The sequence below is a fragment of the Corapipo altera genome, unplaced genomic scaffold (genome assembly GCF_003945725.1).
Source record: "Corapipo altera isolate COAL_440 unplaced genomic scaffold, ASM394572v1 45, whole genome shotgun sequence".
Taxonomy (NCBI): domain Eukaryota; kingdom Metazoa; phylum Chordata; class Aves; order Passeriformes; family Pipridae; genus Corapipo; species Corapipo altera.
This window is the reverse complement of record NW_020884877.1, coordinates 19,096,524-19,121,258: the sequence shown is the minus strand read 5'-3', so window position 1 is coordinate 19,121,258 and position 24,735 is coordinate 19,096,524. Positions and strand designations below refer to the sequence as shown.

General features: G+C 52.6%; 2 protein-coding genes across 2 annotated transcripts; one reads left to right on the top strand and one right to left on the bottom strand.

Moving 5' to 3' along the window:
* Positions 1 to 35: 35 nt before the first annotated feature.
* On the top strand, positions 36 to 20,061 carry ARPC2 (actin related protein 2/3 complex subunit 2). The gene is made up of 10 exons (XM_027637472.1): positions 36 to 214; positions 9,955 to 9,989; positions 10,992 to 11,104; positions 13,120 to 13,165; positions 13,745 to 13,931; positions 14,363 to 14,456; positions 16,748 to 16,874; positions 18,269 to 18,369; positions 18,738 to 18,838; positions 19,620 to 20,061. Exons 1-10 carry the CDS (start codon positions 141 to 143, stop codon positions 19,642 to 19,644), a joined length of 903 nt encoding a protein of 300 aa, XP_027493273.1. The 5' UTR covers positions 36 to 140; the 3' UTR covers positions 19,645 to 20,061.
* Positions 19,861 to 24,528, bottom strand: AAMP (angio associated migratory cell protein). The gene is made up of 11 exons (XM_027637463.1): positions 24,402 to 24,528; positions 23,943 to 24,095; positions 23,495 to 23,614; positions 23,222 to 23,361; positions 22,983 to 23,127; positions 22,736 to 22,819; positions 22,396 to 22,511; positions 21,984 to 22,087; positions 21,410 to 21,500; positions 20,981 to 21,135; positions 19,861 to 20,716 (listed from the first exon to the last, which is right to left on the bottom strand). Exons 1-11 carry the CDS (start codon positions 24,487 to 24,489, stop codon positions 20,641 to 20,643), a joined length of 1,272 nt encoding a protein of 423 aa, XP_027493264.1. The 5' UTR covers positions 24,490 to 24,528; the 3' UTR covers positions 19,861 to 20,640.
* Between the last annotated feature and the right edge of the window lie 207 nt (positions 24,529 to 24,735).

Sequence of the window (24,735 nt, the reverse complement as noted above, 5' to 3'; positions counted from 1 at the left end):
GGCGGGGCGGGGCCTGCGCGCGCGGCGGCGCCGGGCCGGACGTGACGCGCGCGCGAGAGCGGAAGCGGCGGCGCAGGGTCGGGCGGGTCCCCGGTGCGCGCAGCGGGCTCGGCTCCCCCAGAGCCCCCCCCGGCACCGACATGATCCTGCTCGAGGTCAACAACCGCATCATCGAGGAGACCCTCACGCTCAAGTTCGAGGGCGCGGCCGCCGGGTAGGAGCAGGGAGGGCCGGGGCGGGGCGGGGACGGCTCCGCGGGCTGAGGGAGGGGCGGGGGCGCGGCGGCGGCTGAGCGGGGCTGGAGCTGTGCCCGCCGCCCCGGCACGGGGCAGAGGCCGGCGGGGCGTGCCGGGGGAGGATGGGGATGGTGACAAGGCAGGATGGGGGGTTAGAGCGTGACGGGGATGGCACCGGGCCGGCGGGCACTGAGCTACCCGGGGAGCGGGGAGGGCAGAGCGGGCACGAGGTGGGGGCCCGCAGGGTGCGGGGGCTGGGAGGAGGGTGGTCGGGGTGGGGGGGCTGAGCTGGGGGCGGCGGGGATGGGCAGAGGGAAGGCCTGGGGAATGAAGGAGCAGAGCCGGACAGACAGTGGAGAGAGGAGAGTGGGGCTGGGTGGGGTGGTTGATGGGGCGGTAGGGAGCTCCGGAGGAGCAGGAGGGATCTGGGAAGGGTGTTGGACATCGCAATGTTGAGATGAGATGAGATGAGGAGGCAGAGCTGGAGGACAGGGCCTGAACAAGGAGGAAGTTGGGAAGGGAGGAAGGTGGGTTTGCAGGGGTGTTTGCGTTGGGTAGTGTAGACTTCATCGGCGTGGTGCCAGCGCTGGTACCGAATGTGTGGGGGGAGCCGAGGAACAGGAAGCCTGTGGTGCCGAGTCGCGGCCTCGGCCTTTCACCTTGGGGGTGGGGAGCACATTCCAGCTTTCTCTCTCTTTGCTTTCTCGAGGAGGAGGGATGCAGGCCCCCGGGTCAGCCACGGCCCCTGGTGCCAGCCTGGTGGGTGTCCTGGCCTTGGGCGTGGGTTGGGGGGTCTGGTTTGCACCCACGTCTCTGCTGGGACAGTTTAGTCCCTGGGAAGTTGGTGATTTTTTACTGCGAGTGTTGCACCAGGGCTGTAAAGATCCTTGTGAAGGCACAGCTTAGCTTGGAAGGAAGTCCCTGCATATGAACGTATGAATCTGCCACCGAGCTGCCTGTGGGCTCGCTGCTCTGTGTGCTGGCCGAGACACCTTTGTACAGAGACTAAGCCTTGAGAGTCAAAGCGCCGTGGTGTTATCTCTGGGGTGGAGCCTGCCCTGGCGCCTCACAGAGCACGGCTCAGGCTGCTCCGGGAAAGGACCCCCCCCCCCCAGGCAGGTGCCTTTTTCTGTGTCACCTTTTTCTCCAGCGATTTTTCGAAGCTCTCAACCTTTTGTATCCCGAACACTGGCAGGGGCCACTTCCTCTGCTCTCCCCACACTCTCAGTTGAATTCTTGCTCAGGTTGGTTTTTTGGTTTTGGTGTTTTTTTCATAAAATAGTCTCACGGGCTGCTGATAGCCGAGCTGCTCCCAGATGTTGATTCTTCTTGAGCCTGATCATTTAATGCAACAGGTTTCCCTGGAGCACAGGCACCAAACTGGGAAGAGAGAGCTCCCAGGTGCCCACTGTGGCATTGCAGCTGCATCCATTAGAAAGTACAACATGTACCAAGGTTAATAGTGTGCTTCAGGACAGCTTGTCCATCGCAAGTCTGTTCCAAGGCACTCTTCCTGCTGGAGAGAGAAGAATGCGTGTGTGTCCCTGTGTTGGTGTGAATGTGGAGGGGGTGGTTTGCAGGTTCAAATGCACCCCAAAACCCTGACTCCATGTGAGCAGAGGTGGCATTGCTCACCCTGCACCAGCCTGCAGACTCCCAAATTTTCCATTTTGCTGTGCAGCAAAGCCACCTCACTTGTGCGTTGGCACGCTTTCCTGACGTACCAATTGTTCCTGGATCGATCCGTGGCACAGCTGATGGTGCTCTGCTTCTGCCTCTTAGTCATCTATGGCATGTTGTGTTCTTTAGATGTCATTTCTAGATAAGTTTTGTGCCGTGAGTGTGTAGCTGGAGGTGAGGAAGTTATTTACTTCTGCATTTTCTTATGTGCTTGTGCTTGGGGTCCTTCTGTCCAGGCAAGTGCAGCACAGTGAGGTGCATTTTTTTTTTCCTCTCTTTTCTAAGGAATGGGTGTTATGCAATATTTATTCATGTGAAATTTCTTTTCCCTACGGCCACAGCTCTGGGCTCGTTCCTGTGGTGCTCATCCTGGAGGCAGGAAGGGATTTCATATACTTCACTGTTTTGGTGATGGTTGTTCCAAGGTGTGTCTTGGGGAAGAAAACAGGACAGTCAGGGCAAGGTTGAGCCTTGAAAGATTCAGTGACTGGGAGGAGCGAGTCAGGACACTGGGGCAGAGTTGGGTTTGCATTATTTGCTCTAACCCAGGAGTGCGGCAGATGCAATGCAGGGATTTGTCCACAGTGGTTGTCCCAGAGCCAGGTGTGCCTGGTGGCTTCAGCAACAGCCTGGGAGTGGGGCAGGGTGGGGTTTCTTTCCAAATCCTTTGCCAGAGACTTGCCCTGTGACATGGGCCATGTCATTCCCCTCTGCTTCCCATGGCTGCAGTGTGGCCGTGGTATGGCAGGTCCCTACAGAGCTTTCCTGGACTGTCAGATGGGAGACACTCCACATTTCACCATGTCATATAGAACTAGGTCATGTCTAGAACTTGGAGCTAATTACTGCCATAACACTATTGTTGTATATTATATGTTCCAGTCTGCTCTGTGTGGAGGTTCGTCAGCTGTCCCTGGAGTTCCCAGCATGGAAGGTGCCTTGGCAGGACTTCGAATAGAGAGCAGAACTTGAGACAGGGCCTAACCCACCTCTGAGAGTCCTCCCTTGACAAGGTCCTTGGTGCTTGGCAGCATCCAGCTGTAAATGGGATAATTTCAAATTTAGTTTGGTTTTGTGGGCAAACCCCGTGGAAATCTCACCTCCTTGGACAGCCACCATTGAAAGGTGATATTTAGATCAAGGTGGTGACAGATTATGGACTTAAATGCATCTGTTGGTTTTTTTCTTTATTTAATACTGTAATTTCTTGGTTTAAATCCACTCTCTTAAACCAACCACATTTTAAAACAAAGGTCTAAACCTACCAGAATCTGTTGAAATAACTTGAGTTAGGAATTTGCTGCTGAAGCTTTCAAGCATTGAACTGATGCAGTGTGGGAATACCTGGTCAGTACATGGAAATAAGTGTGTTGAAATGAGGGTGGCTCATAAGCTTTTGTAGGTGTCAAGTGAATAAACTGTTCCATAAGCTTTTCACTAATTCATTTGTACTTGGGAAGTTGCCTAGAAGCTGGAGTCACAGGTGGGTTTTCCCATTTCTGATAGAAATGTGATGTGAGGGTATGAGCTCTACCAGTTGGAAGTTTTTGTTTCCCATCATTGCTTCTCTTTGCTAACCACACAGACAGGAAAAACCCCCACAAACACTGTAAGTGTAAAACATTTTGATTATTGTCTTCTGTGTCTGGTGAATACTTGTTCTGTTTAGCACCCAGGGAGGAACAGCTTCCCAAAACAGATTTGATGTCCAATTTTGTCCTGCTCTAATTTAACTGATCCCAGTGAAAGTGTGGCACAGGGCTTTGTTCTCAGGGTTTGCCCTAAATCTTTGGTAAATTAATCATCAGTCTCAAACCGTTACTTATTTTTTACCCACTGTGCAAAAGAAAACAAATTTGCATAGTTGGAGAACAGTGTGCCTTTTCCTGGGTTGGGGGTGGAGGGAAAAGAATCTCAAATCAAATTGTTGGTTTCTTTACAGCTATTAGTAGGTACAAATCTGCAAGGCTTCATGACTATTAGCTGCATAGGAAATCAGCTGAAGCCTGAACTTCCCTGGTGCAGAGCAGTTCCTGTGAGCTGGGCTGAAGCTGCACCCGCCTGCTTGATGGTGTTTCCCGCCTGCGGTCACTTGGTGCTCGTGGGCTGCGGAGCTGAGCCTTTCAGACAGCGAGGCTGAGCCCTGGGTGAAACCAGGCAGCGTGAACTTGGTGTTTGTGATGTGACATGCAAAGTGAGTTCATGATGGGGAGACCAAGGAGCGTCTGGAGGCTGTCGGTTGTGCTGGGAGGGTAGAGGAGCTTTGAGTTCTGCAGGGCACCACTGAGAAACTCCCTGCAAGAGTGGCTGTGGCCGTATGTGGCTCTGGTGCTTCAGGAATCCTCAGCAGCCCCATCAAAACCGAGATTGTTCCTCTGCTACCCCTTCCTGCTTGCTGACAGAGGCATTTTTGTGGCTTCAAGGGAAACAGGATTGGGGAAGTGACCTAGGTTAAAATTAAACAGGCAAAACTGGGTATTTTTAGCCTAAATGAGTTTCCTCATCCCGTTCGTTGTCTGACGACTGCTTGCCATGGTGCGGCCACGGAGCAGGGATCAGGTCTCCCTCCTTCAGCAGCAGTGGCAGGTGCTGGCTCATTGTCATCACAAGCCCAGCATGGAGCTGCACATCTCCCCCCACAACCTCACCTGCTGAAACTCAACCTGCCTGACTCTGATGTGTGCCCAGGCGATGGTGCTGGCAGAAAGCAGTACCCTTGGGTTCAGCTGGCATGGGCAGCGCTTGTACACCCTGGCTGTTCACGTTCACTGAGGGTGCTGTAGGTGTTTGAACATAGCTTCTGAGACACAACACATCCTGCTTCAGCCACCAGGGAAGGTGACTGCATTAATGGTGGATTGTGAACCACCTCTGGCTGGAACTAGGCAGTGCTCTGCTTTCGAGCAACAGCACAGGAGGGAAGAGAAGCAAGATCTGCAAAGTGTTATGCTTTCACAGGTGGTTCTGTCATAGCTCCAGCTTCAGTTTTCATCTTGGGTTCCCAAGAGGGACCTGCACTGTTTTATCCTCAGAGAGTGGTTCTTACTGCAGCCACCAGTGCTTGACACCAGAGAAGAGTAGATATCCATCACTATGCTAAAGAAACACAGTGAATAGTGTGTGCAAAATGAGGTCCTTCCCCAGAGATCTGCCACAGTTCTGGATCACTCCAGTGGGGAACTGTGGACTACCTACCCACAACTGGAACGAATACTTGGCTGGAAGGGGATCTGCCCGTGCCTCTGTGCTGCAGGACCAGCTGTGCTTTGCTGTGAATCCCACTGCCTTCCTACCAGCCAGCCTCCTCCAGGCTGTTGGGCACATATCAAGGGAAAAGCTTGAGCACGAGGAGATCACCTAGCTGAGAGGAGAGAGCTGGCATGTGTGGGGGTGTCGTACCCTGCTCTGTGCCTGACAGAGCACTCCTGCTCGAGTTCATGGTGGGTGTGCTGCCAGAGCTATGGGAGCTCTTTGATTACTTATGCTCCTGCGGCTTACGTAGGGAAGCTTTTGTTAGCTGAGCAGGGCTCAGGAGTGGAGGCACTGTTCAGATAATTTTAGACACTGCTCATAATTTTTTTTATTGGGGTGACCTTTCAGTAGCAAGAGCCTGCAGTGTGTCACTGAATCTGGCTCACTTTATCCAAACTGTGTGTTGGCTCCAGTGATGTGAAAGCTCTGCTTGAAGCTTTAAGCTTTGAAATACCCCTTTTCCCCGCCTCCTCTGGGGCAAGAGATTAGAGTATCTGCATGCCTGCAGCTTTTAAAATAATTGCCATTCTCCATTATTGGGTACAGGCCTTAATTGTGATGTGGAAATGCTTCAGTATGGTTGTCAGCCAAATTTGCAGCTAGGTCTTTTTAATACAGAAGATGAAGGCTCTGTATAATCATTATAAGTCTTCATTGGTCTTAAATTTATTGTAACAAATGGCTAAGTGCATCTGTGGCCTGAGAATGAAACAAGGAAGTTTGGAAGTTGTCAGAGTCAAAATAGAGGAAATACTGTCAGAAAAAAGATTTGCTATTGCTCTTAAGTGCTCTCTGGCATCTCTCCACGGGTACTGCGACTCTACGTGGATGTTCTGCTGGGGTGAAAAATCTGATTTGGAACTGGTTCTGTATTAGATAGACAGGGTGTAGGAGCCATTTGGAGATGAATAGGAGGAATGCAGGCAAGAAGACATAAAACCTGTCAGGGTCTTTTATTGTTACAAGCAGAGGGCAGATGGGATTTGGTGTGGATTTGACTTCAAACCTGATAAGTGTTATCAGAAAACGGACTGCTGCTGTTGCTGGGAACAGCTGCCATTTTAGCATCAGAGTTCAGGCAGGGGTTTGCAGAAAGGTCTGGTCTGGATTCAGTGTTTAGTGCAGAGAGAAGCCATTAAGTTATTCCTGCTAAGAGCTGGTTTTATTGTCCATTTGGGGCAGAGGGTAGCAAACAGGGAAGATCACTGGGAGGGAGGCTGTGGTTCAGGTAGCATTGATGGGTAAGGAGCTTGCAGGGGTCACAGCAGCTTTCTGTCCCAAGAGTGGATGGGCTGTTCTGTCTGAATTCCTCTGAGCCTAGCTAGGCTTAGTCTATTTCTCAGAGACTTGAATCAGGGGTAGAAGTGAACCCCAGATACTGAACTCCTGTCTGCCTGGTTGGGATTTACAGTCTGGCTGGGACTCACAGATGGCTGGGATTTAAGAGTCACTCTGCACCGAGCTGCTGAACTGCCAGTTCCCACTGTGGGTGTGGAGGGTCTCGTCACGGAGGCACGGGATGCCAGAGCATGCTGGACCAGGCAGAGCTCTTTGGGATTGCGCCACTAACCTCACAGTAAGGGGTACCCACCCTGCAGTGATGCAGGCTCGGTCCCAGGCGTGCTGTGCATCCTCTGCCCTGAGCCTTTGCAAGAGCAGGGAGGGCTGAACACAGAGAGGACACGCTGTGCCTCCACAGGGTGTTCGGCACATCTCCACTGCTATTTCTGTTAGCGGAAGATGGGGTTGGTGGAAGGTCGAGGGGAAGTGATCATGTGCGTGAGACCTGCAGCACTGTCACTCATCCAGAAAGTACAGACGCTGGTGAGCTCCTCTGTCTTCTGCCTGGGGACTTCTTGTTGGGGGAACCACAATTCAGACAGCAAAAGGGGTGGTTTTTCTGTTGTAGAAACGTTTCAAGTAGCCAGGGTAGTTATGGTGAGATGAACCAGAGAAATAAATAGAAGCACTTTAAACTTTGTGATTGTAAAGCTCTCTAACTGTGAAAGGCTAAGAGAGCTCACTTTGCTCCCAGCCACACTCCCTGTACTCCCTTGGGCCAGGCCAGGCCTGGGTTACTCAGGTGTGTGCCCAGCGAGGCAGAAGACTCACCGTGCCGTAGGTGACTGCGCCAGCGTGGCTACGAGGAGCTCTGTATTCCTCTCACGTGAGCCCTCGCTTCACTGAGGCTGTGCCGGGAAGCAGTTGAATATTCAGCACCCGAAGTTCTGCCCAGTTACCACCTTTTCCCTTAAATATCTCCCCTCCTCAGCATCCCCAAGTACCGGAACTGAGCCACTTGGGAAATCAACGTTAAAATAACTTCTCTAAGAGAAGATGCTTGCACGATGACAGGCCCAAAACCGGCCGTGCTAGCGGTGAGCTTTTGTGTGCAGAACAAAGGCTCTCGTGGTACGTGGTCTCCTCGGCTTCTTCAATAATGCGACCAGTGATCTTCCTACCATCCCCCGAGATACTGGGTGGGCAAACAGGGAATTGTCCTTTCTCGGCAAAACCACTCCAGTGTGCTGGCTGTCAGCTGCTTCCCTGCATTTATGAGAGGGAGGTGCTGTGTTCGGAGGACTGTTTCGGCCGAGAGGTGTCAGCTCCATGTGCCTGGGAGATGGGGTTTGAAAGGCATAACTCTGAGAAGATGGAACAGGGGTTTAAGGATGTGTCCTCTTTAATATTCCTAGCTCTCATGTGCCTGGCTGTGCTATCTTTAAAGCTTCCTACATAGGTTTCTTTTTTTATAAAAATTTATACCGCCATCCAGGCTGATTCCCACATCTGAGCGTGGTGCTCTAAAAGAAGAACATGTCTGCATCGACTGACCGAGTGGGATCAGTGGGATTTTCTTTCATCTTTGCTCTGAGCAGTCCTCAGTGAGCAGAAATGCCTTGGATGCAGCTTGGGGAATTGCTCCCCTTTCCAAGAGCCCGAGCTAAATGTGCCACCAGGGATGTCCACTGAGCCTGTCTCTGGCCCAGCTGGGAAGTGGAGATGAAAGCAAGAGAGGTCACAGGTAGCTGGCACAACTCTTAAACTAAAGGACCTGCTTTGGGTGCGCTCGCACTGCTTCTTTCAAGTGTGTGGTTTTTATCTTCAGGGATGTGGCACAAAAGACAGAGGCTCCCCAGTCTTCAGACAAAAAAGAGCTGTTGCCTTTCACAGGTAATCACTTTCAAGAAGCAGCAACACCTCATCATTTCTACTTAGGATCTCTGTTTGGGGATTAATTCCTCCCTTTCCACTAGAGAAAAATGTTGACTTGGTACATGGTCTGGGATCAGTGATGTTCAGTGCTTTAGTCTCCCTTGTATTGCCCAACTTGAGTTTTAGCACACTGTGGTCATTTTTGCCTTCCAGGAGCAAGGCTGACTGCAGAAAAGCTGATGAAAGAACAGTATTTTCTGCTGAGATAAAATCATTTAAATCCTTACAGAATATGATTTGGGAAAGTAGATATTGAATCATCACTTCCCTCCCCCTTTCTCAGTGTATGTGCTGAGGTGTAGCCAGTACCCAGCACCATACGAGTGTGTGGACAGAACAAATTTCAGCAAAAAGGTTGAAGCTTGTCTCTGGGCAGCAGCAGCAACATAGCTGAGATCACAGGCTTTGGTTTAAGGAGTTAATTCACTATGTTGGTTCAGACAGGTATGGATGAACTATTAGAGACTAGATTTATGTTAGCAGCAGCATTAGCCTGTACTCTGTTAATTACCACCCACTTTTGAAAGATAAGTGGAGATATAGTGTGAAACAACAGTATCAGACTGCCGTTTTTACCCCTGCTCATTTTCCACCCCTACTCTCAGCAGTGGAGATACCTTTGCATCATTCCTTGCTGGAAAGTGACCTATATAATACCAGTCCCCTCAGAGTTGTGAAAGCCATTATGTAGTGCCAGTCCCAAAAAATTACTTTCCAGAAGCAGTTACATCTTTCATGGGGTCCTACTCTTCTACAGATCATGGACAACCTGGAAATAGGGTTTGTTAAGATGTAGTTTAATCTTCATAGTCACAGTGTAAGATGTGGTGTACCTTTGGTTTGCGAGGGGCCTTGCTGCTGAGGGATCCCAGAGACCACTCAGGGCAGTGTTAGAGCAAACCCAGAGCTACAGTTTTTCCTGCAGAGGTTGTTGGCAAAGTGTTGGGGCGTTTTGGAAGGGGGGCAGAATGAAACTCACTCCTGGACAGTTTCCCTCTGTGGTTTGCTCCTAGCCCTGGACTTGGAAAAGGGGTCTTCTCTGCAAGTGACTTACATCAATGCATTTGCAGAGCTGGTGTTGATGGGAAAGGGGATACTGTGTCAGGAAGGATTACTCAGCCCCTTCCACGAACTGGTATTGCAGGACCTTACAAAAGAGCCTTTGACCCCTGATGCCTAAATCCCACGGCAACACCCCAAACCTGTGTTATGACTGATCTGTACAGAGAGTGCACTTGTGAAAACGAACTTCTTAGTGACGAGCAGCTTTCTCAGTTCTAACTGGAAATCTGTGATGTCAAAATCTATTAATAAACTACAAATAATAACAACCTGTCCCAGCTTCAAGGTCTATTTTATGTCATCTGGGATAAAACTCACGCTTATAGGAATGAGGAGAAATCCAAGATCTCTTGTTTAAGGTTATGTACTAGTTGAACAGCAGGAGATAGGAGGGTTTTCAGGAAGAGCTGCTTGTGAGAAATAAGGCATTGGAAATTAATCCTCTTTCCTTCACAGCTTGGAGGCTGCTATTTGAGTTCTCATCTCCTTTGTTTTCTTTGCTTTTTAGAAATAAACCAGAGGCAGTAGAAGTAACATTTGCAGGTAAGCTCTGCAGCTCTCTTGACTTCTCTGAACAAAGGACTGGCTCAAACAGTCCATCCACAGCTGCACCTGGTTTGCCCAACCTCAGCCCATACTGCTGTGTGGGTGCAGACGGTGTGGACACTGCAGTATCCCCAGAGCTGAGGCTTTGTTGGCTGCCCCACTATTTTCTCAGTCTATCTGCCTTCCCTGGAACTTCCCCAAAGCAGTGAGTTCAGTGGTGGCAGAGCTTTGTTTGGTGTGTCCCTGCTACACAGCTCTTCTCTTTTACCTTTCCTGTTCTCCAGTCCTGCCCTTGGTGCCCTGTTATGAGGTCTTTAGCACCATCTGGTTTGGGTTGATAGGAAGCTGACTCAGGATAACAGGCAAAATGAATTCATCCCCTGAAGTTTGCTCTCCAGGAGGAGAAATGCAAAGGAAGTTCAAGTGCTCATTCAGCAACTGATTTTTTTGCTTCTGTTATCAAGAGCCTGTGTAAGCTGTAGAGCTCCATGGGGAAGTGGAGCTTGCTGAGTAGCTGGAGGGTTGCCTTTCCCTGCCTCCTGGCCTCCCTGCCCATTCTGCAGTGAAGTGGAAGCTGTCACAGCAGGCAGCAGCTGAGCTGCCTTTGCTGGCAGAGATGTTTTCTCCTCCAGGCTGCAGCTCTGGCCTGGTGGGCACATCAGTCACTTTCTGTGCTGGCCATCCAGAAGGTTCCCGTCTCTGTGTGTTTGTATCCTCGTGCATTAAGCACAAGTGGATTTGCCGGGTATGCTAAATGACACTAGACTAAAGCTTTCTGTGAGGGACAGGTGTCAAAACTGTTTCAGCCCTGTGAATGATAACAGATCTCCCTACATGACATTGCCACTTCCTTAATTACGGGTTTCTCTCTTGCTGTTTGAGGGCTGGAGCAAGAGGAATAGTATTGCTTAATGCGGTTCCTGGAACATGTAGGGAAAACCTTCCTCAGAAATGGAAACTGGTTCCTGTTCCCTCACATTTTTCTTGCTTGCTTCTTAGACTTTGATGGAGTCCTTTACCATATTTCAAACCCCAATGGAGACAAGACAAAAGTGATGGTCAGTATTTCTCTGAAATTCTACAAAGAACTCCAGGAACATGGTGCTGATGAGGTAAGCAAGCATCTCTGGGCCTAACGCCTACAAATACTGGGTTAGCAATGCCCTTGCAATGTTGATGGATCCAACATCTGACCCTTAGAGAAGCATCTGCGCTCCCATCTCACACTGATCAAAGGAGCAGCCCTGTGCCAACCAGGAGTCCCACTTTGCAGGAAGACAAGGGCAAATGTCTTCGCACTCTCTCGTGAATAAGTAGTCATCTTATATGACTCTACAGCCTGAAAGGCAAAAAGCATCACTAATTTTGCAAGTCCAAATTAGTGTGAACCCTGACCATATAGAAATAGTTTCCCTGACTGGTGTGTTGAGCCCACAAGTGAAGGAAGGCACCAATACAGATCTGGGGGCCCATGTGCTTCTCTTCCTACTCTAACCACACTTGAGAGCCAGTGCTGGACTCCTGCTGTGTGTGCAGACCTTGATTTGCAGATGGGTTCCCTTTTCACTGCTGCCGTGAGGAGTTGCAGGCTCAGTTCCTGTTGAATGGGCTGTGGCTGCAGAGGGCCATTTATGGTAGAAAGAAGCAGCCTCTCTGAACTGTGGTTGGGTGGTGAGGCAGGAAGTGTGACTCAGTTCCTGAGTCAGTTTTCAAATCTCCACATGGTAGCGAATGGGGTTCACCCAAGGCTCTTCAACAGGCTTTTGCCTCTGGGTGGCTGTCCTTGGAAGAAAACAAGGAAACTGCTCCCTCAGTTTATTTTGAGTCAGGTGAGAAACAGGTGATTTGAACCCTAAGTGAGTTCCTGCAAATGGCTGCAAGACTTACCTAAGTCAGAACAGATAAGACTGAGTGTCCCGCTTTCCTGGTTCCTGTATGCAGAGCTTTCTAGGAGCAGCATTGTCTGCCGCTGAAGGCATTACTGCTGGCAAACAGTAAGTCAGGAAGCCCAAATGACGGAGCCCTCCCAGCATATTTAGTGGGGATCAGTGCAGTGTGTGATCCCAAGAGAACCACTGTGGTGGTCAAGTGGCTGACACCACTGTGCACCAGCAGCCATTGTGGTAGTGGTAGAAGGCAACTTCCTAAACTTTTAGAGGAAAACTGGATCTCTGCAGGACTTGCAGCACTTCCTCCTTGGAAGTGCTGACTGAATAGAAATTACATTCTGAAATCTCCACTTAGCAAACTGTTGCTTTCTGTACTTCCTGGAGATGATAGAACTTGTTTCTGCTCTGTTTTTTTGTGAAACCGCACTGTGAAGAATGCAGAGTGGGGTTCCTGCTAAGGGCATCTCTTGCAGCAGCCCTCTGCTGAGAAGAGGCTTTCGCATGCAGAGAGCCTGTGCATCCTTTCCACGTGGTAGTGGGTGTCATCCCAGGAGGGCCAGTTCTGCCACAGCATTGTTGTGTTCTTCCCTGTGAAATACCTCCTGTTCCGGCCCCCTCATTGACATAGAGCTATGGCTCAGTTGGAAATTGCCATTGATGTAAAATTCAGCAGTGATTATGTCTGAGGAAAGGTTTTTGCTGTGTCGTAGGCGGTTCTGCTTCTGGGAGGCATTCAAGCTGCTTGGCAGTCTCTTCTCCATGCCCATCTGTCCTGTGCAATAAGCTGAGACAGGGCAGGTGATCACCGGCCACGGTGCACCTGACCCCTGCTCTGAACTTGCCGTCCCATGAGGAGAGGGACTGGGCACACTTTGCATCTGCCTTTAAAGGGGAGGAATGGTTGTAGCCCTCAGATCTGTTTCGTCAGGCTCTGCTATGTGGAAGGGGATTTCTTCCTCATGCAAGCTCAAGACTAGAAGGAACTTGAAAAAGTTCCAGTTTTGAGTCCTGTTATGTAGCATGTCCCCTGTCAGTGATATTCAGGGAGCTCTCCCTAGAGCAGGAGCAGCCAATAGTACTAGAAGTTGGTGACATAGTACTTGTCCAAATTCACTTAGACTAGGGGAGGCAGGTGATATAATTTGATATTTCTAAATGAAGGCCAAACATGGCTTAGGCTGTGCAGGAAGAAACAACTCTTGATAGCTTGTGCTCTCAATGTTTAATCTCTTTTCTAGGTATTGAAGAAAGTCTATGGAAGCTACTTGGTAAATCCTGAATCAGGTAACCCTGCAATAATGTTTACTCTGTGTGTGTGTGTGAATGCAATTCCAAAATTACTGAAGTAATGCTCAGAAATGCTTATATGAAGGCTGCACTTGAAGAGCTTGATATCTGCGGCTCTCTGTGCAATGAATGGCAATTTAAAAGGTGGCTTAGGTAAGTCAGGGCTGAAGTAGCTTGCGGCACAAGCTGTAATTCTTTATGCAGCCCTCCTCCAGGAAGCCTCTGTTCCTCAGGGTTTGGGTCTTTGTTCTTCTCAAAGAAGCTTTGTGAGACACAGGAAAACCATGGTTACCTGTGACAATATCTCTTCCTACTCACTGCAAAAAACTGGGGAGCAGTTCAGCCAGCACGTGTGTCTGGGAGCTCAGGAAGGAGCCTCAGGAGCGTTGCCATGACCACGTGCCGAGTTCAGGCATGGCTTCTGGCCATGCTTGGAGTGGGAATTACTCACCCCTGGGGCTTTTGGGAGGATTTAAGGCAAAGGTGGGACTGTAGGTGTCTCTTTAAAGAGAAAATGTCTCTGCCTTCATTAAGGCCCTACGTAGATTATTAAAGTTGGTGGCTGTCCCTTCCCAGGTTACAATGTCTCTTTGCTCTACGACCTGGAGAACCTTCCCGCAGACAAGGATGCCATTGTGCACCAAGCCGGCATGTTGAAGCGCAACTGCTTTGCTTCAGTCTTTGAGAAGTATTTTAAATTCCAGGAAGAGGGCAAAGAAGGAGAAAAAAGAGCAGTCATCCACTACAGGGACGATGAGACAATGTAAGTGTTCAAACCAAGCAGCATGGGTGTCGGACAGCAGTCAGGACTCTGTTCCTGCTCACAGCTGTAGGCTGTGGTGGAAAGTCAGGAAATCCTACTGCTTGGTACTTCGGTAGAGTCATAAGGGCTTGTCCTAGGCTCCACAAGTATCCAGCGAGGGTAACGCTCATGCCTCAGGCTCCTGGGATGTTACACAAGAGTCTCTGTTAGTGGCAGCACTTGTGGGTGCATGCAGGAGAAGAACTGGCCACTCCCAACAGAAATGTTTTGCTCCCTGCAAATACTTGTCTCAGGGGAGGGGAAATTTTCAGCAGCCAGGCCTGTGAATGGCTGTTCTGTCTTCTTGACCTTGTCATACAGTTGCTTCCTTGTCCAGTTGATCTTCTTAGCTCCTGTTCACATCTGGGTTCTCTTCTCTCACCCACCTGCAGGTATGTTGAGGCGAAAAAGGACCGTGTCACAGTTGTGTTCAGCACAGTATTTAAGGACGACGATGACGTGGTGATTGGAAAGGTGTTTATGCAGGTATGGAAACTGAATTATGGGGAAAGGGTCTGGTCCTCGATTTAGGTGCCTGCGTGCTTGAAGCAGCATTGCCAAATAAGCTGCTGAAGTTGGGCTGAAGTGAGCACAAAGGTAGTTTAATGCACGTAAATGCTTTGCAGGGCTCCATGCTGCACTGGGATGGAAGAACATGTTAATAGGGCTAGGCACTGTATTTTCCTGGCTCTTGCACTGGCATCTGTTTTATTAATAGTCTTGCTCATTTGGACAATCAAACATATTATGTGTTACAGATGAGAAAGACCACAGTAAATACTTCAGTCCCCACGTTGAGGCCCTGTAGTGTGGCTGGCTGTGGTGTAGGGATCACCAGCGCCAGCTGAGGAGCTGAGTGTGGTGGGAAGGCTGTAAAGAGAGAGGAAGGGTGAGACACTGTCATGCCATGCCTGAGATGGAGCTGAGAGTTGTCTGCACCTCGAAGTTTCTTCCTGCTAATGCTACAGAAAGACTCAGCAGCTCAGTGTGGCAGCTCTCAAATTTGAGTTTTTCAGAGCTATGAATAAACTGTATTTGCAGGCTTGAACCAGTTTTAATGCCAAGTACTTCTGCACTCAGCTGACTTTTGCAACTGCTGTTTAGCTGGAAAGCATGGAGAGACTTGTTGTGAACACTTTGCATGTCTGTTAGCCTGTGTGTGCAGCCTGTGGAGATTAAAACATCTGCGTGCAGCTGGGGGAGGCTCAGTGCGTGCTGGTATGTGTGTTCATCCCTGCCACTGACCCGCCTCACTTGTGTCTGCTGAACCTCCTGGGGAGCCGCCTGCAGGGCCATGGCAATGGAGCAGGGCCCTGCAGGGTGTTCCAGGGATAGAAGAGCTTTAACCCACCTATTCAGGGGTGCCAGGCTGTGCTGCTGACAGGCTCATGAACAGCAAGTTACTGGCCCACTTTGGTGGATACCAGTTTACCTGTGTTGGGCGTCATCAGAACAGGGTCTGTTGTGATGGAAGTCTTATTTTGCAGCTCTGTTCGCTGTGTTCATTTGCTACAGGCAGAGCATCTGCTCTGGCTTTGAGGTTTTCTCCGCCAGCATATCCCTTAGCATGGAATTCAGCTTTTAAAACAGGGAAGGAGGCATGATGTGAACGAAGTGGGGTTAGCGAGGCTCCTGGGGAGATGGCAGGGCTTCAAGGCAGCGGCTGTCCTGGAGTCTTCATGTCCCGAATTCTTGGTTTTTACAGCAGCAAACTCTGTCTCTACCCAGCCACAAGAATTTCCACTCTGAGTCACTCTGGCTCCTTCCCTCCAGCTATTGCTCTTGCATAAGGCAGCCAGGCATGGTGGCTGCTCATCTGGGCTCTCATGGAGAAAATGTGACTATTAACTAACCAGTGAAGCCATTTGAACCATTTCACCCTCTGGCACAAGCAGGCAGAAGTGCAAGCTAAGCGTTTCATTAAGGAAATCCCAGTAATTTACTTAGTTCTCTAAAAGGGACATGGATGCTCCTGCCCTTCCCAGGGGGAGCTGTGCTCAGAGGAGAGGCCAAGGGTGGCTGGGCTGGAGGTCAGTGAAGCAGAGGGGAGGCTGCCCTGCCTTGGGGCAGGAGAATGGTCTCTGGACATTCCCAGCCCCATGTAGGGATGGTCCTTACAATTCCTGAAACGCAGACAGTTCATTTCGTGTGAAGTGGGGGTTGTGCTGCTGTCAGAGGTTCTATGGGGGAAGGGATCTCCCTGCCTAAAGGTGTTGTTTCAAGGTGTAGAGAAGCATTAAGAAGAGCAAGCTTCACATACAAGCTTCAAACCCTGCAGGTGCCTCTTGATGCCTGGGCAGACTCCTGGTGGGAGATGGTTTCTCAAATGGCAGAGCCTTTATGCTGGGTGTGATGGAGAGCTTGCAACCCTTCCCTGAGAATTTCCGTTCCTCTGGGGTGATGGGTACTGCCCGCTTTCACTGGAAGCATTGATGGTGTTGATTTTCCAGCAGGAGCTGTGCCGTCTTGTGTGCTTGCTCAGACTGAGGTGTCCCTTCCACAAAACACCCATGGCAAGGATGTGACACTGAAAGCCAGCCCAGCTGAGGGGCTGCACTAGAGCCATGTATAAACCCAGGATAGCCATCCATTTGGGGCTGGTTTTGCTGGGAAAAAGGCTTGTTTTCCAGGTGTTTGGCCTGATGAACTCTGTCCGTTCACGGAAAGCTGGGCAACCTTCTGCTCATTGCCCTGTAGGAGTGAGGAAACCCCATTTGCTTTCCCAGCATGTTGCTGAAGGGTCGCAGTGAGACTCACCTTCACTTTGTCTTGTTCAGGAGTTCAAGGAGGGTCGCCGTGCCAGTCACACAGCCCCACAGGTGCTCTTCAGCCACAGGGAGCCACCCTTGGAGCTGAAAGACACGGACGCGGCCGTTGGCGACAATATTGGCTACATCACCTTTGGTAAGCAGACAGCTCTGAGACCTGGGCTTGCTCGGGAGGAGAGAGGTTCCTGCTGCTGCATGAAAAATGAAAAGGAATTCACCTTCCTTGAGTGCTGAAGTGGGTCACTGGGGGCTGCAGGAACTCTGGAGTTGCACTCTGTATTGTCCACCCCCTTTGGAGTGTCCCTTTTCTATATCAGGCCACCTCAGCTCTGCTGTGGGCAAGAAGATACAGAAGTGGACAGTGAGCTGTTTAGTGTCTGCCTACAAAATAAGTTCAGTACTTGAGAGCAAAGGGAAGGGTGGCTTTGCTGTGATATTATGGAAACTGGAGGTTTCTTGTGAAAGGTTTCATGTAAGTGTATTTGTAGGTTATCCAGCTGCAGGCACCTGTGCAGTACTTGGTCAGCAGGGGCAATTGGAGAGCAGCAGTGGGGCAGTGAGTGAGTTCTGCTTCTCCAGCTCTGCCTCTTTGCTGTGAGCCAAACACTGATGAGCCACTTTCTCCTGCCTGCAGAGGTAGTGGCCAGCAGAGCCATCACTTCCCCCTGGGCAGCAGTGCTGAGGAGTCCAAACCCTACCCTGTTCAAAGGGATAGGTCTCTTCCAGGGAAGTTGGGGGCAATGGTTGGATGCGTCTTTAGCGTCTCTCAGGCCAGCATTCCTGTAGTTTGGAGCTCAGAGATGGAGCACAGACACTGCAGGGAAAGGTGAAGTTAGCACTGTTTGAGGGTGCTCCTTGAATGGTGTCCTGAGGTCCGAGCAGCTGTCAGCTGTGGGAGGGCTGTCTAATGGCAGGGCTGGGGTGGCACATACTTCATGCTTGTTGAGACGCAGTTTCCCAGTTATCTGATCTGACAGTCTCAGGTGAGATCATCACCCAAACAAAAAGTTCTTTCAGCCCTTGGATGGAGGACACTTAGCAAAGCACCAGCGGATGAAAAGAGCGAGCCACCTACTTGTGTCCATCTGTCTCTGTTACAAGCTGCCAGGGACTGATCCACAAACAATTTCAAGACCCCAGGGCAGACTGGATCTTGAAATTGTTGGAGCAGCCTGACAGCTCTGGTCTGCCTCCAAGCTGACTCCTCCGATTGCGTCTCCCAAGCACTGATGCTGCGTTATGCAGTTTCCTACAGCGCCATTGTCTCTGGGCACTTGGCCTTGCCTGCATCCCACAGACTGCACAGCTGTGTCCAGGCTGCTGTAGCTGATATGGAAGAGTGCTCCTAGGCCTTGTATATAAAGATTAAGTGCTGCTTAATCTTGGGACGTGTCACAGTAAAGGGCTTTTTGTAGAGAGCAAGGCAGGCATTCAGAGCAGCACTCCTGGAAGTTTCCAGCACTGCAGGATCCTGAAGCCCTTGGGTAGCCTCAGAAGGCACTAACGGTCTGTGCTGGCCTCTTCTTTCAGTGCTGTTCCCTCGTCACACCAATGCTGCAGCCAGAGACAACACCATAAACCTGATCCACACATTCCGGGACTACCTGCACTATCACATCAAGTGCTCGAAGGTATGAGGGCCGGGGCTGGGGGCCACAGGGTGGCTTCAGCCCATCTGACCTGGGTGCTGCAGGGGAGGAGCATGGGGCAGGGGTGCCTCCTGAGAACTCACTCAGGTCTGGCATTGCCCTCCCCAGTCAGGCAGGGGTGGCAAGTGATGCATCACCACCTTCTCCCTGCTCTTGGGCAGAGGCAGTGCCTATTTGCTTCCCATTCTAGCAGCAAAGCAGGATTTTTCCCTTTTGGATCTGGTTTATTTCCTCTCTGGCAACAGAAATGAGGGTAATTGTTCAAAGTGACCTGGCTTTGACGTGTCTTGAAATCTCAGCTATGAAGACAGGATCCTGACGTGTCCCTGTTTTGTCCTAATGAAACGCAGGCCTATATTCACACGCGTATGAGGGCGAAAACGTCAGATTTCCTCAAGGTGCTGAACCGTGCCCGTCCAGACGCAGAGAAGAAAGAAATGAAAACAATCACGTGAGTGGCAGCGCAGGGCCTGGTGCTCTGGGCTTCTCTACCAGCCGCAAGCTCACTCCTTCTCAGCTTGGCATACCGCAGTCTAGGGAAAGTCTGGGGTGCTGTGGGGGTGACCCACAGATTACTGCCTTGCATGCCCTTTGAGGAGCTGGGTCTGTGGCAAAACCCTGTACCAACAGGTCCTGTGAGCCCTGGTGTCTCCACTGTGTCGTGTTTTTACCCCCCAGGCCCATGGTGGCATTTGTGGGGCTTTTCCCCTGTTGTATTAGAGTTGGCTGGCCAGCTCTGGGGACAGCTCCAGCTCATGAGGGGAGAGGAGCCAGGTCCTCCCTAGGGGGTTGTGGGTATGGGATTGTGCCCGGTGTGTCTGCAGCTCCCGCAGCTGATGGCTGGGGCCAGGAGTGCTCCTGGGCCACCGTGCTGGCTGGCTTGCTCTTGTGAATAAGCAGCAGAGTGAAGTGGAGGGAGGAGAGCAATTCCGTGAACATGTTTCCCTCATGTCCCTTACCCTCTGCTAATCCCAGAGCCCCTTGGTGTCCGTTTTTAACATGTGTCCTGACATGTCCCCTTTGCATTCTGCTTTGGGGCAGGAGGGTTGTCCCCTCTGCAAAAGGCAGCCCCTCCCCACAGCCCCTCTCACTGGTTCTGCAGCCACAAACACCTTTGAGTTCTGAACCAGCAGTGCCTGCCTGGCTTTGAAAGCTCAGCTGCAGCGTGTGCCCCACCACAAGCCCCACAGCCACCCTGGGGACCGTGCTGACCTCTCTGTGCATCCTTCCAGGGGGAAGACGTTCACAACCCGTTAACGCCGGGGTCACTGAGGCTGCCGTGGAGGACGAAGGTTGGGGCACTTGCTACCCGATAATCGTAGCTTTTAATGTTGCACCTCTGTGGGCTCATAAGGATTTCAAGCAATCGGGGTCTGTACGACAGTTTGGGGAGTAATCTGCAGAAACGAGCTGTGCTTGCGAGGACTTGATCGTTCCAAGAAACAAAACTTTAATTCCAGTTTGATTGACTTAATTTCTTTTCTTTTTTAATTTTTTTTTTTTTCTTTTCAAGCTGTTTCGCTTTGCAATATGTTACCGGAAATAAGTTGCAGTATTTCTTATGAGAATAATGCAATATTAACTTGTTTTCTTCTGAGTATTTGAGTTCAAAACTCCTGTATCTGAAGAAATACTGTTGGGGTTCATTAATAAAGGAGATCTTTCTATCTTAAAGGGCTGTGGGGCTTTGGCTTGTGAATGCATGTGGCCTTGCCCTGGAAGGGGTGTTTGGAGTCACAGCCCCAAGGGAGATAATTCCTGTATTGTGGAACAAATGACTTCTAGTGAACTTGGGGGTACTGTGCCCAGGTCTGGGAATAGCCTGTTCTGTTAGGAAACTCCTGGACTGCACATAGCATGATTCTCCTACCCTCAAATAGCAATCTGCACCTTTCCCTCCTACCCTGGCTCCCTCCTTCCCCCTATCAGGGAGAGCTAGGATGGGGGTCTCTGCCTCTGATCCTCAGGCCATGACTGGATACCAGGGAGATTCCTGAGGAGGGAGCACAGCTCCCCAGGTCCTCTTCCCCTCAACAAGCAGAGTAGATGGCATCCAATTAAGTGAAATAATTTATATAATTAAAAGTCATCTTCATACAAAACCCCAGGCTTGGCCCCTAGATGGGGAGGGCAAAGCAGGGCAGGCTGGAAAATTACAAAGCACACGCTGGAGAAGGGTAGTGACACCATCTCCATCATCCCTCTGTACACGAGCTGCCGGGCAGTGCCGGCTCTCCATCCCTTGGCACAGTTCTAGCGATCAGGGCGCTGGACGCAGAACACTTTGGCTTGGTGGTCGCCAGAGGTGGTCACCACAATGGAGGCATCCCTGCGGGGAGACAGGGCTCAGATATGGGGCTGGGGACCTCTGGTATCCCTAACCAACACCAGTTGGCCCAGCTCTGAACTGCCACACTCCCTCTTGAGACCATCAAGTCTCAGTGTGGACCTGTGTCTGTCCCCACTTTGGGACCAAACCCCAAGGGCACCCAAAGGAGAGACAGTTCATGAAGTGAGTTCCTGAGGCTGGAGGCCCCTGCCACCCCTGGTCCCTCCACCCTGCAGGGAAGGAGTCTAGGGATTCCCTGCTCACTTGTTGACGGCAAAGTCGAGGATTTCGGCGGAGTGCCCTCGGTACTCGCTGATCATCTTCCCCGAGCGGGCGTCCCAGAGCCGCACGGCCCCGTCCAGGCTGCAGGTGTAAACCACGGCCGAGCTCTCCTCCCACAGCAGCTGCACAATCCCAGACTGGGGCAGGGGGGACACAGTGGGAACTTCTACTAAGTCTCAGCTCCCCCCTCGTATCCCCTCCTCCCTCCCATGTTGTCTGCCATCCACACAGACAGGAGAGCCAGCCCCCAAGGCCAAGCACATCCTCTGTGCAGGGACTGCAGCTGCCTTTGGGGAAGCCCAGGGCTGAGGGAGAAGCACAAATCAGGAACTGGCCCCTGGGCTCTGAGAGAGATCTCCAGCAGGCCCAAAGCCTACCTCCCAGGTCTAGGGAGAGGGGGTAGGGCTGTACCTCATGTTGGCACTTATGCCTCAGGCTCTGTGTGGAGACGTCATAAATAGCCAGTGTGCCATCCAGGTAGCCCACAGCAGCCAGTGGCATCCTGCAGAGAGGGGAACAGGCATTACATGGGACTAGGGGAAGCAGGGATGGAAGTGTGTGAAGGATCCAGGTTGAAGGCAAACCCTGGGCTGAGGGCTGCAGTGTGTTGAGAATATGAAGGACAACCCAATGGCTGGAGCCATGAAACACCCCAATCAGGAAAGCCAACGGGACAGCAAGAGTCAACAACCAGCCCGAAGTTAATAAGGAAGAAAATGTCCTGGCATGAAAACAGCCGTGTCTGGAGGATACCCCGGCCCAACAATGGTCCATCGGGCTAGTCCAGAAACCCAACAGTTGCCAGGAGGACCGAGCAGCCGGTGTCCCTTGTCCTCACACCTAAGTGATCCAGGATCTCCACATCCAGCCAGGGAGAATGGAGGCGAGAGAAATGCAGCAGAACAAGCACAAAGGATGCAAATGGATCTGTCTGTGACAACCCCTGTAAGATCTAGCACCAAAGAGGGGCTGTCCCCACACTCACACATTACAGAAGCCCAGCGACTCCACCGAATTGGACTCTGCCTCCTCGCCCTCACCGATGGGTGCCTTAGGGGCCACACTCTCCATCTTGAACACGCACACCACCTGTGTGGAGGGAAGCTGACTAGTCCCCGAGGGGAAGGGGATCCAGACACACAGAGATCCCGTTCCTTACCCGGGACCAAGCCTGCATCCCCAGCAGACCAAGACGCGGCCCCAAATCCTCAGCTCCTGGGAGCAAACATTGGAGAAACTTCCTTCCAGGAGCCCAGTGGGACCACCCAGCCCCGGCTCCACCCACAGCGCGAGGACGCCTCCTGCCGGCTGCCGATGGCTGTGCACCAGCCCAGCCCAGCCAGGGGGCCTGGGGGGTCCCCAGTGCTCCTGGCTCTGCCCTGCCCACACGGACACACCTTGCCTGTGGCGGAGTTGACCAGCTTGGCGTGACAGTCCACAGAGCCCGTCATGATCAAACTGCCATCCTGGTTGCTTGCCACACATGTCAAGGGGTCCTGGTGACCATCCTGGCCTGGGGGGTGAGAAGCAGGCATGAGCTCTGTGTGTCATCCCCACAGAGACCCAGCGGGCCTCGAAACCCACACTCCTGCCACCTCTTCCAGCACCCCAGCAGCAAGGAGCAGCCACCAGTGGCTTTGGAGGATGCCACCTCTCCACCTAGGCAGAGGTCAGAGCCCACTGGAAGGGGCCACTCCCCAGATAGGAAGCACCCCAGGTGATAAACTTCTTCCCTACCTTTAAGGACATGCAGTGAAGTTCCCTGCTTCAGGTCCCAGATGCGCATGGTCCCATCCTCATACCCCACCACCGCCCGCTTCCCTGGGTGAGACAGAGACAGTGCATGGGGACACAGCCCCCCTCTTCCCTCCACTTCCCACTCAGCACAGACTGGCAGAAGCAGGAGGGCAGATGGTGACAGTGGGGTGCGCATCTGCTACAGAGCTGGCGACATTCCCCACTCCAGAGAGCCCCCATGCCTCACCATCAGGCAGGATCCTGCCACACGTGGCTGGGCATGCAGGGCCCTGGAAGGTTTTGCAGTCCCCACTGGGGATCTTCCACATCCAGGTGTTGCCATCAGCCGTGCCCGCCAGAAGGACATGGGCTTGAGGGTGCCACTCCATCCACTGGGCAGAGAGAGGGACAGGCAGCATCATAGGAGGTGTCCGCCCCCTCGCTGGCCCAGGAGCTCCCCACAGCACCAGGGTTTCCACCACTCACCTCCAGGTCCCCCACCTCAAAGGACCACACTTCCTCCTTGGCATCCACCCGCCACACTTTGATAAGCCCAGACATGTCACCCGTGGCCACAAACACAGAGTCGTGACTGAAACCGGCACAGGTGACCGAGTCCTTGTGTCCTAGAGACATCAGGGGACAGAGACTGCTCAGGCCAAGCCATGAAGGGGGGTCAAGAGGACAGCTCCAGCACAGCTCCCAGACAGACACAGCTGGGAAGGGACACAACTCTCACTGGCACAGCCTCAGGCTCACCTGAGCACTCGAACAGCAGCTCCCCGTCACTCACACGCCACACAAAGGCCTTGTCATCCTCCCCGCCGGTCACCGCCAGCGTGTTGGTCTTGGGGTCGAGGCTCACGCAGAAAACAGAAGCTTCACGGGAGAGTAAAGACAGCCTACATTGCTCAGGGGCCAATCCCGCCTCACCTGATGCTCCCAGGGGATCCAAACCCCATGTCAGTGAGATGAACTCCCAACCCAGTGGGAATCGATTCTTCACATGGGAGAGGAGCTGCCATGGTGGGAGGCCCAAAGAGCTTCTCTGCCAGAGTGTAAGGCAAAAACAAACCCAAGGCAGCTTCGAGTACTGATGGCTGTCCCAGGAAGGCTGGGAGACAGCAGCCTGGCAAGGCCCTCTGCACCCCCTGGCTCTGGGAAAAGCCAAGGTGGGAGCAGGTCCCGAGGGGGCCCCAGCACTCACCTGAGTGGAGGGAGAACGTGACCTCACTGTCGTCCTGTGCCTCCATGCCATCCTCCACCCCCTCGTCATCCTCCGAATCCCAAGCCTCGGCATCGGGCTCGTCTGCCCCCTCGTCCTCAAAGTCCACGTCCTCCATCTCCTCGGCCAGGTCATCTGCAGAGGGCGAAAGTCAAGGGGCGGCTCTCGGCTCGCCCGGCTCGGCACCCCGGGGCGGCTGGGGGCACGGCGGGAGCGGGGACAGGGCAGCGGGGGGATGCGCGACGCCGCCGCGGCCAGGAGACAGGCGCAGGGGAGCGACAGGGGGCCGGGGAGCGACGAGGGGAGAGGCCGCGGGCCGAGGGGATATACCGGCCGGGCCTGGCACTGGGGCGGGGCCGCAGCACGCCCGGTGCCCCGGCGGGAGAGGCCAGAGCCCCCGCAGGCCCTGCCCGATGCGCGGCGCGGGGCGCCTCGTCTCACCCGGCCCGGGCGGGCCCAGCTCCACCACCTCGATGATCTCCTCGTCGCCGTGCAGGCCCAGCGCCCCCGGACCCTCCGCGGGCTCCATGCCGACCCGCCCGCCGCCGCCGCCGCCGCTTCCGCCGTGCGCCCCGCCCCGGCCAATCCCCGCCCGCCGCCCTCCCGCTCCAGCTAACCACGGCCCGCGCCCGCACGCGGACCCCGCCTTTTCCGCCAGCGGGACGGGCCGGCCCCGCCCCGCGCGTTGGCTCTGGGAGATGTAGTTTTCTGCCTCCCCGCCGTGCAGCGCCACCCGCCGGCGGTCCCCGCGCGGTGGGACTGCACCTCCCGGCAT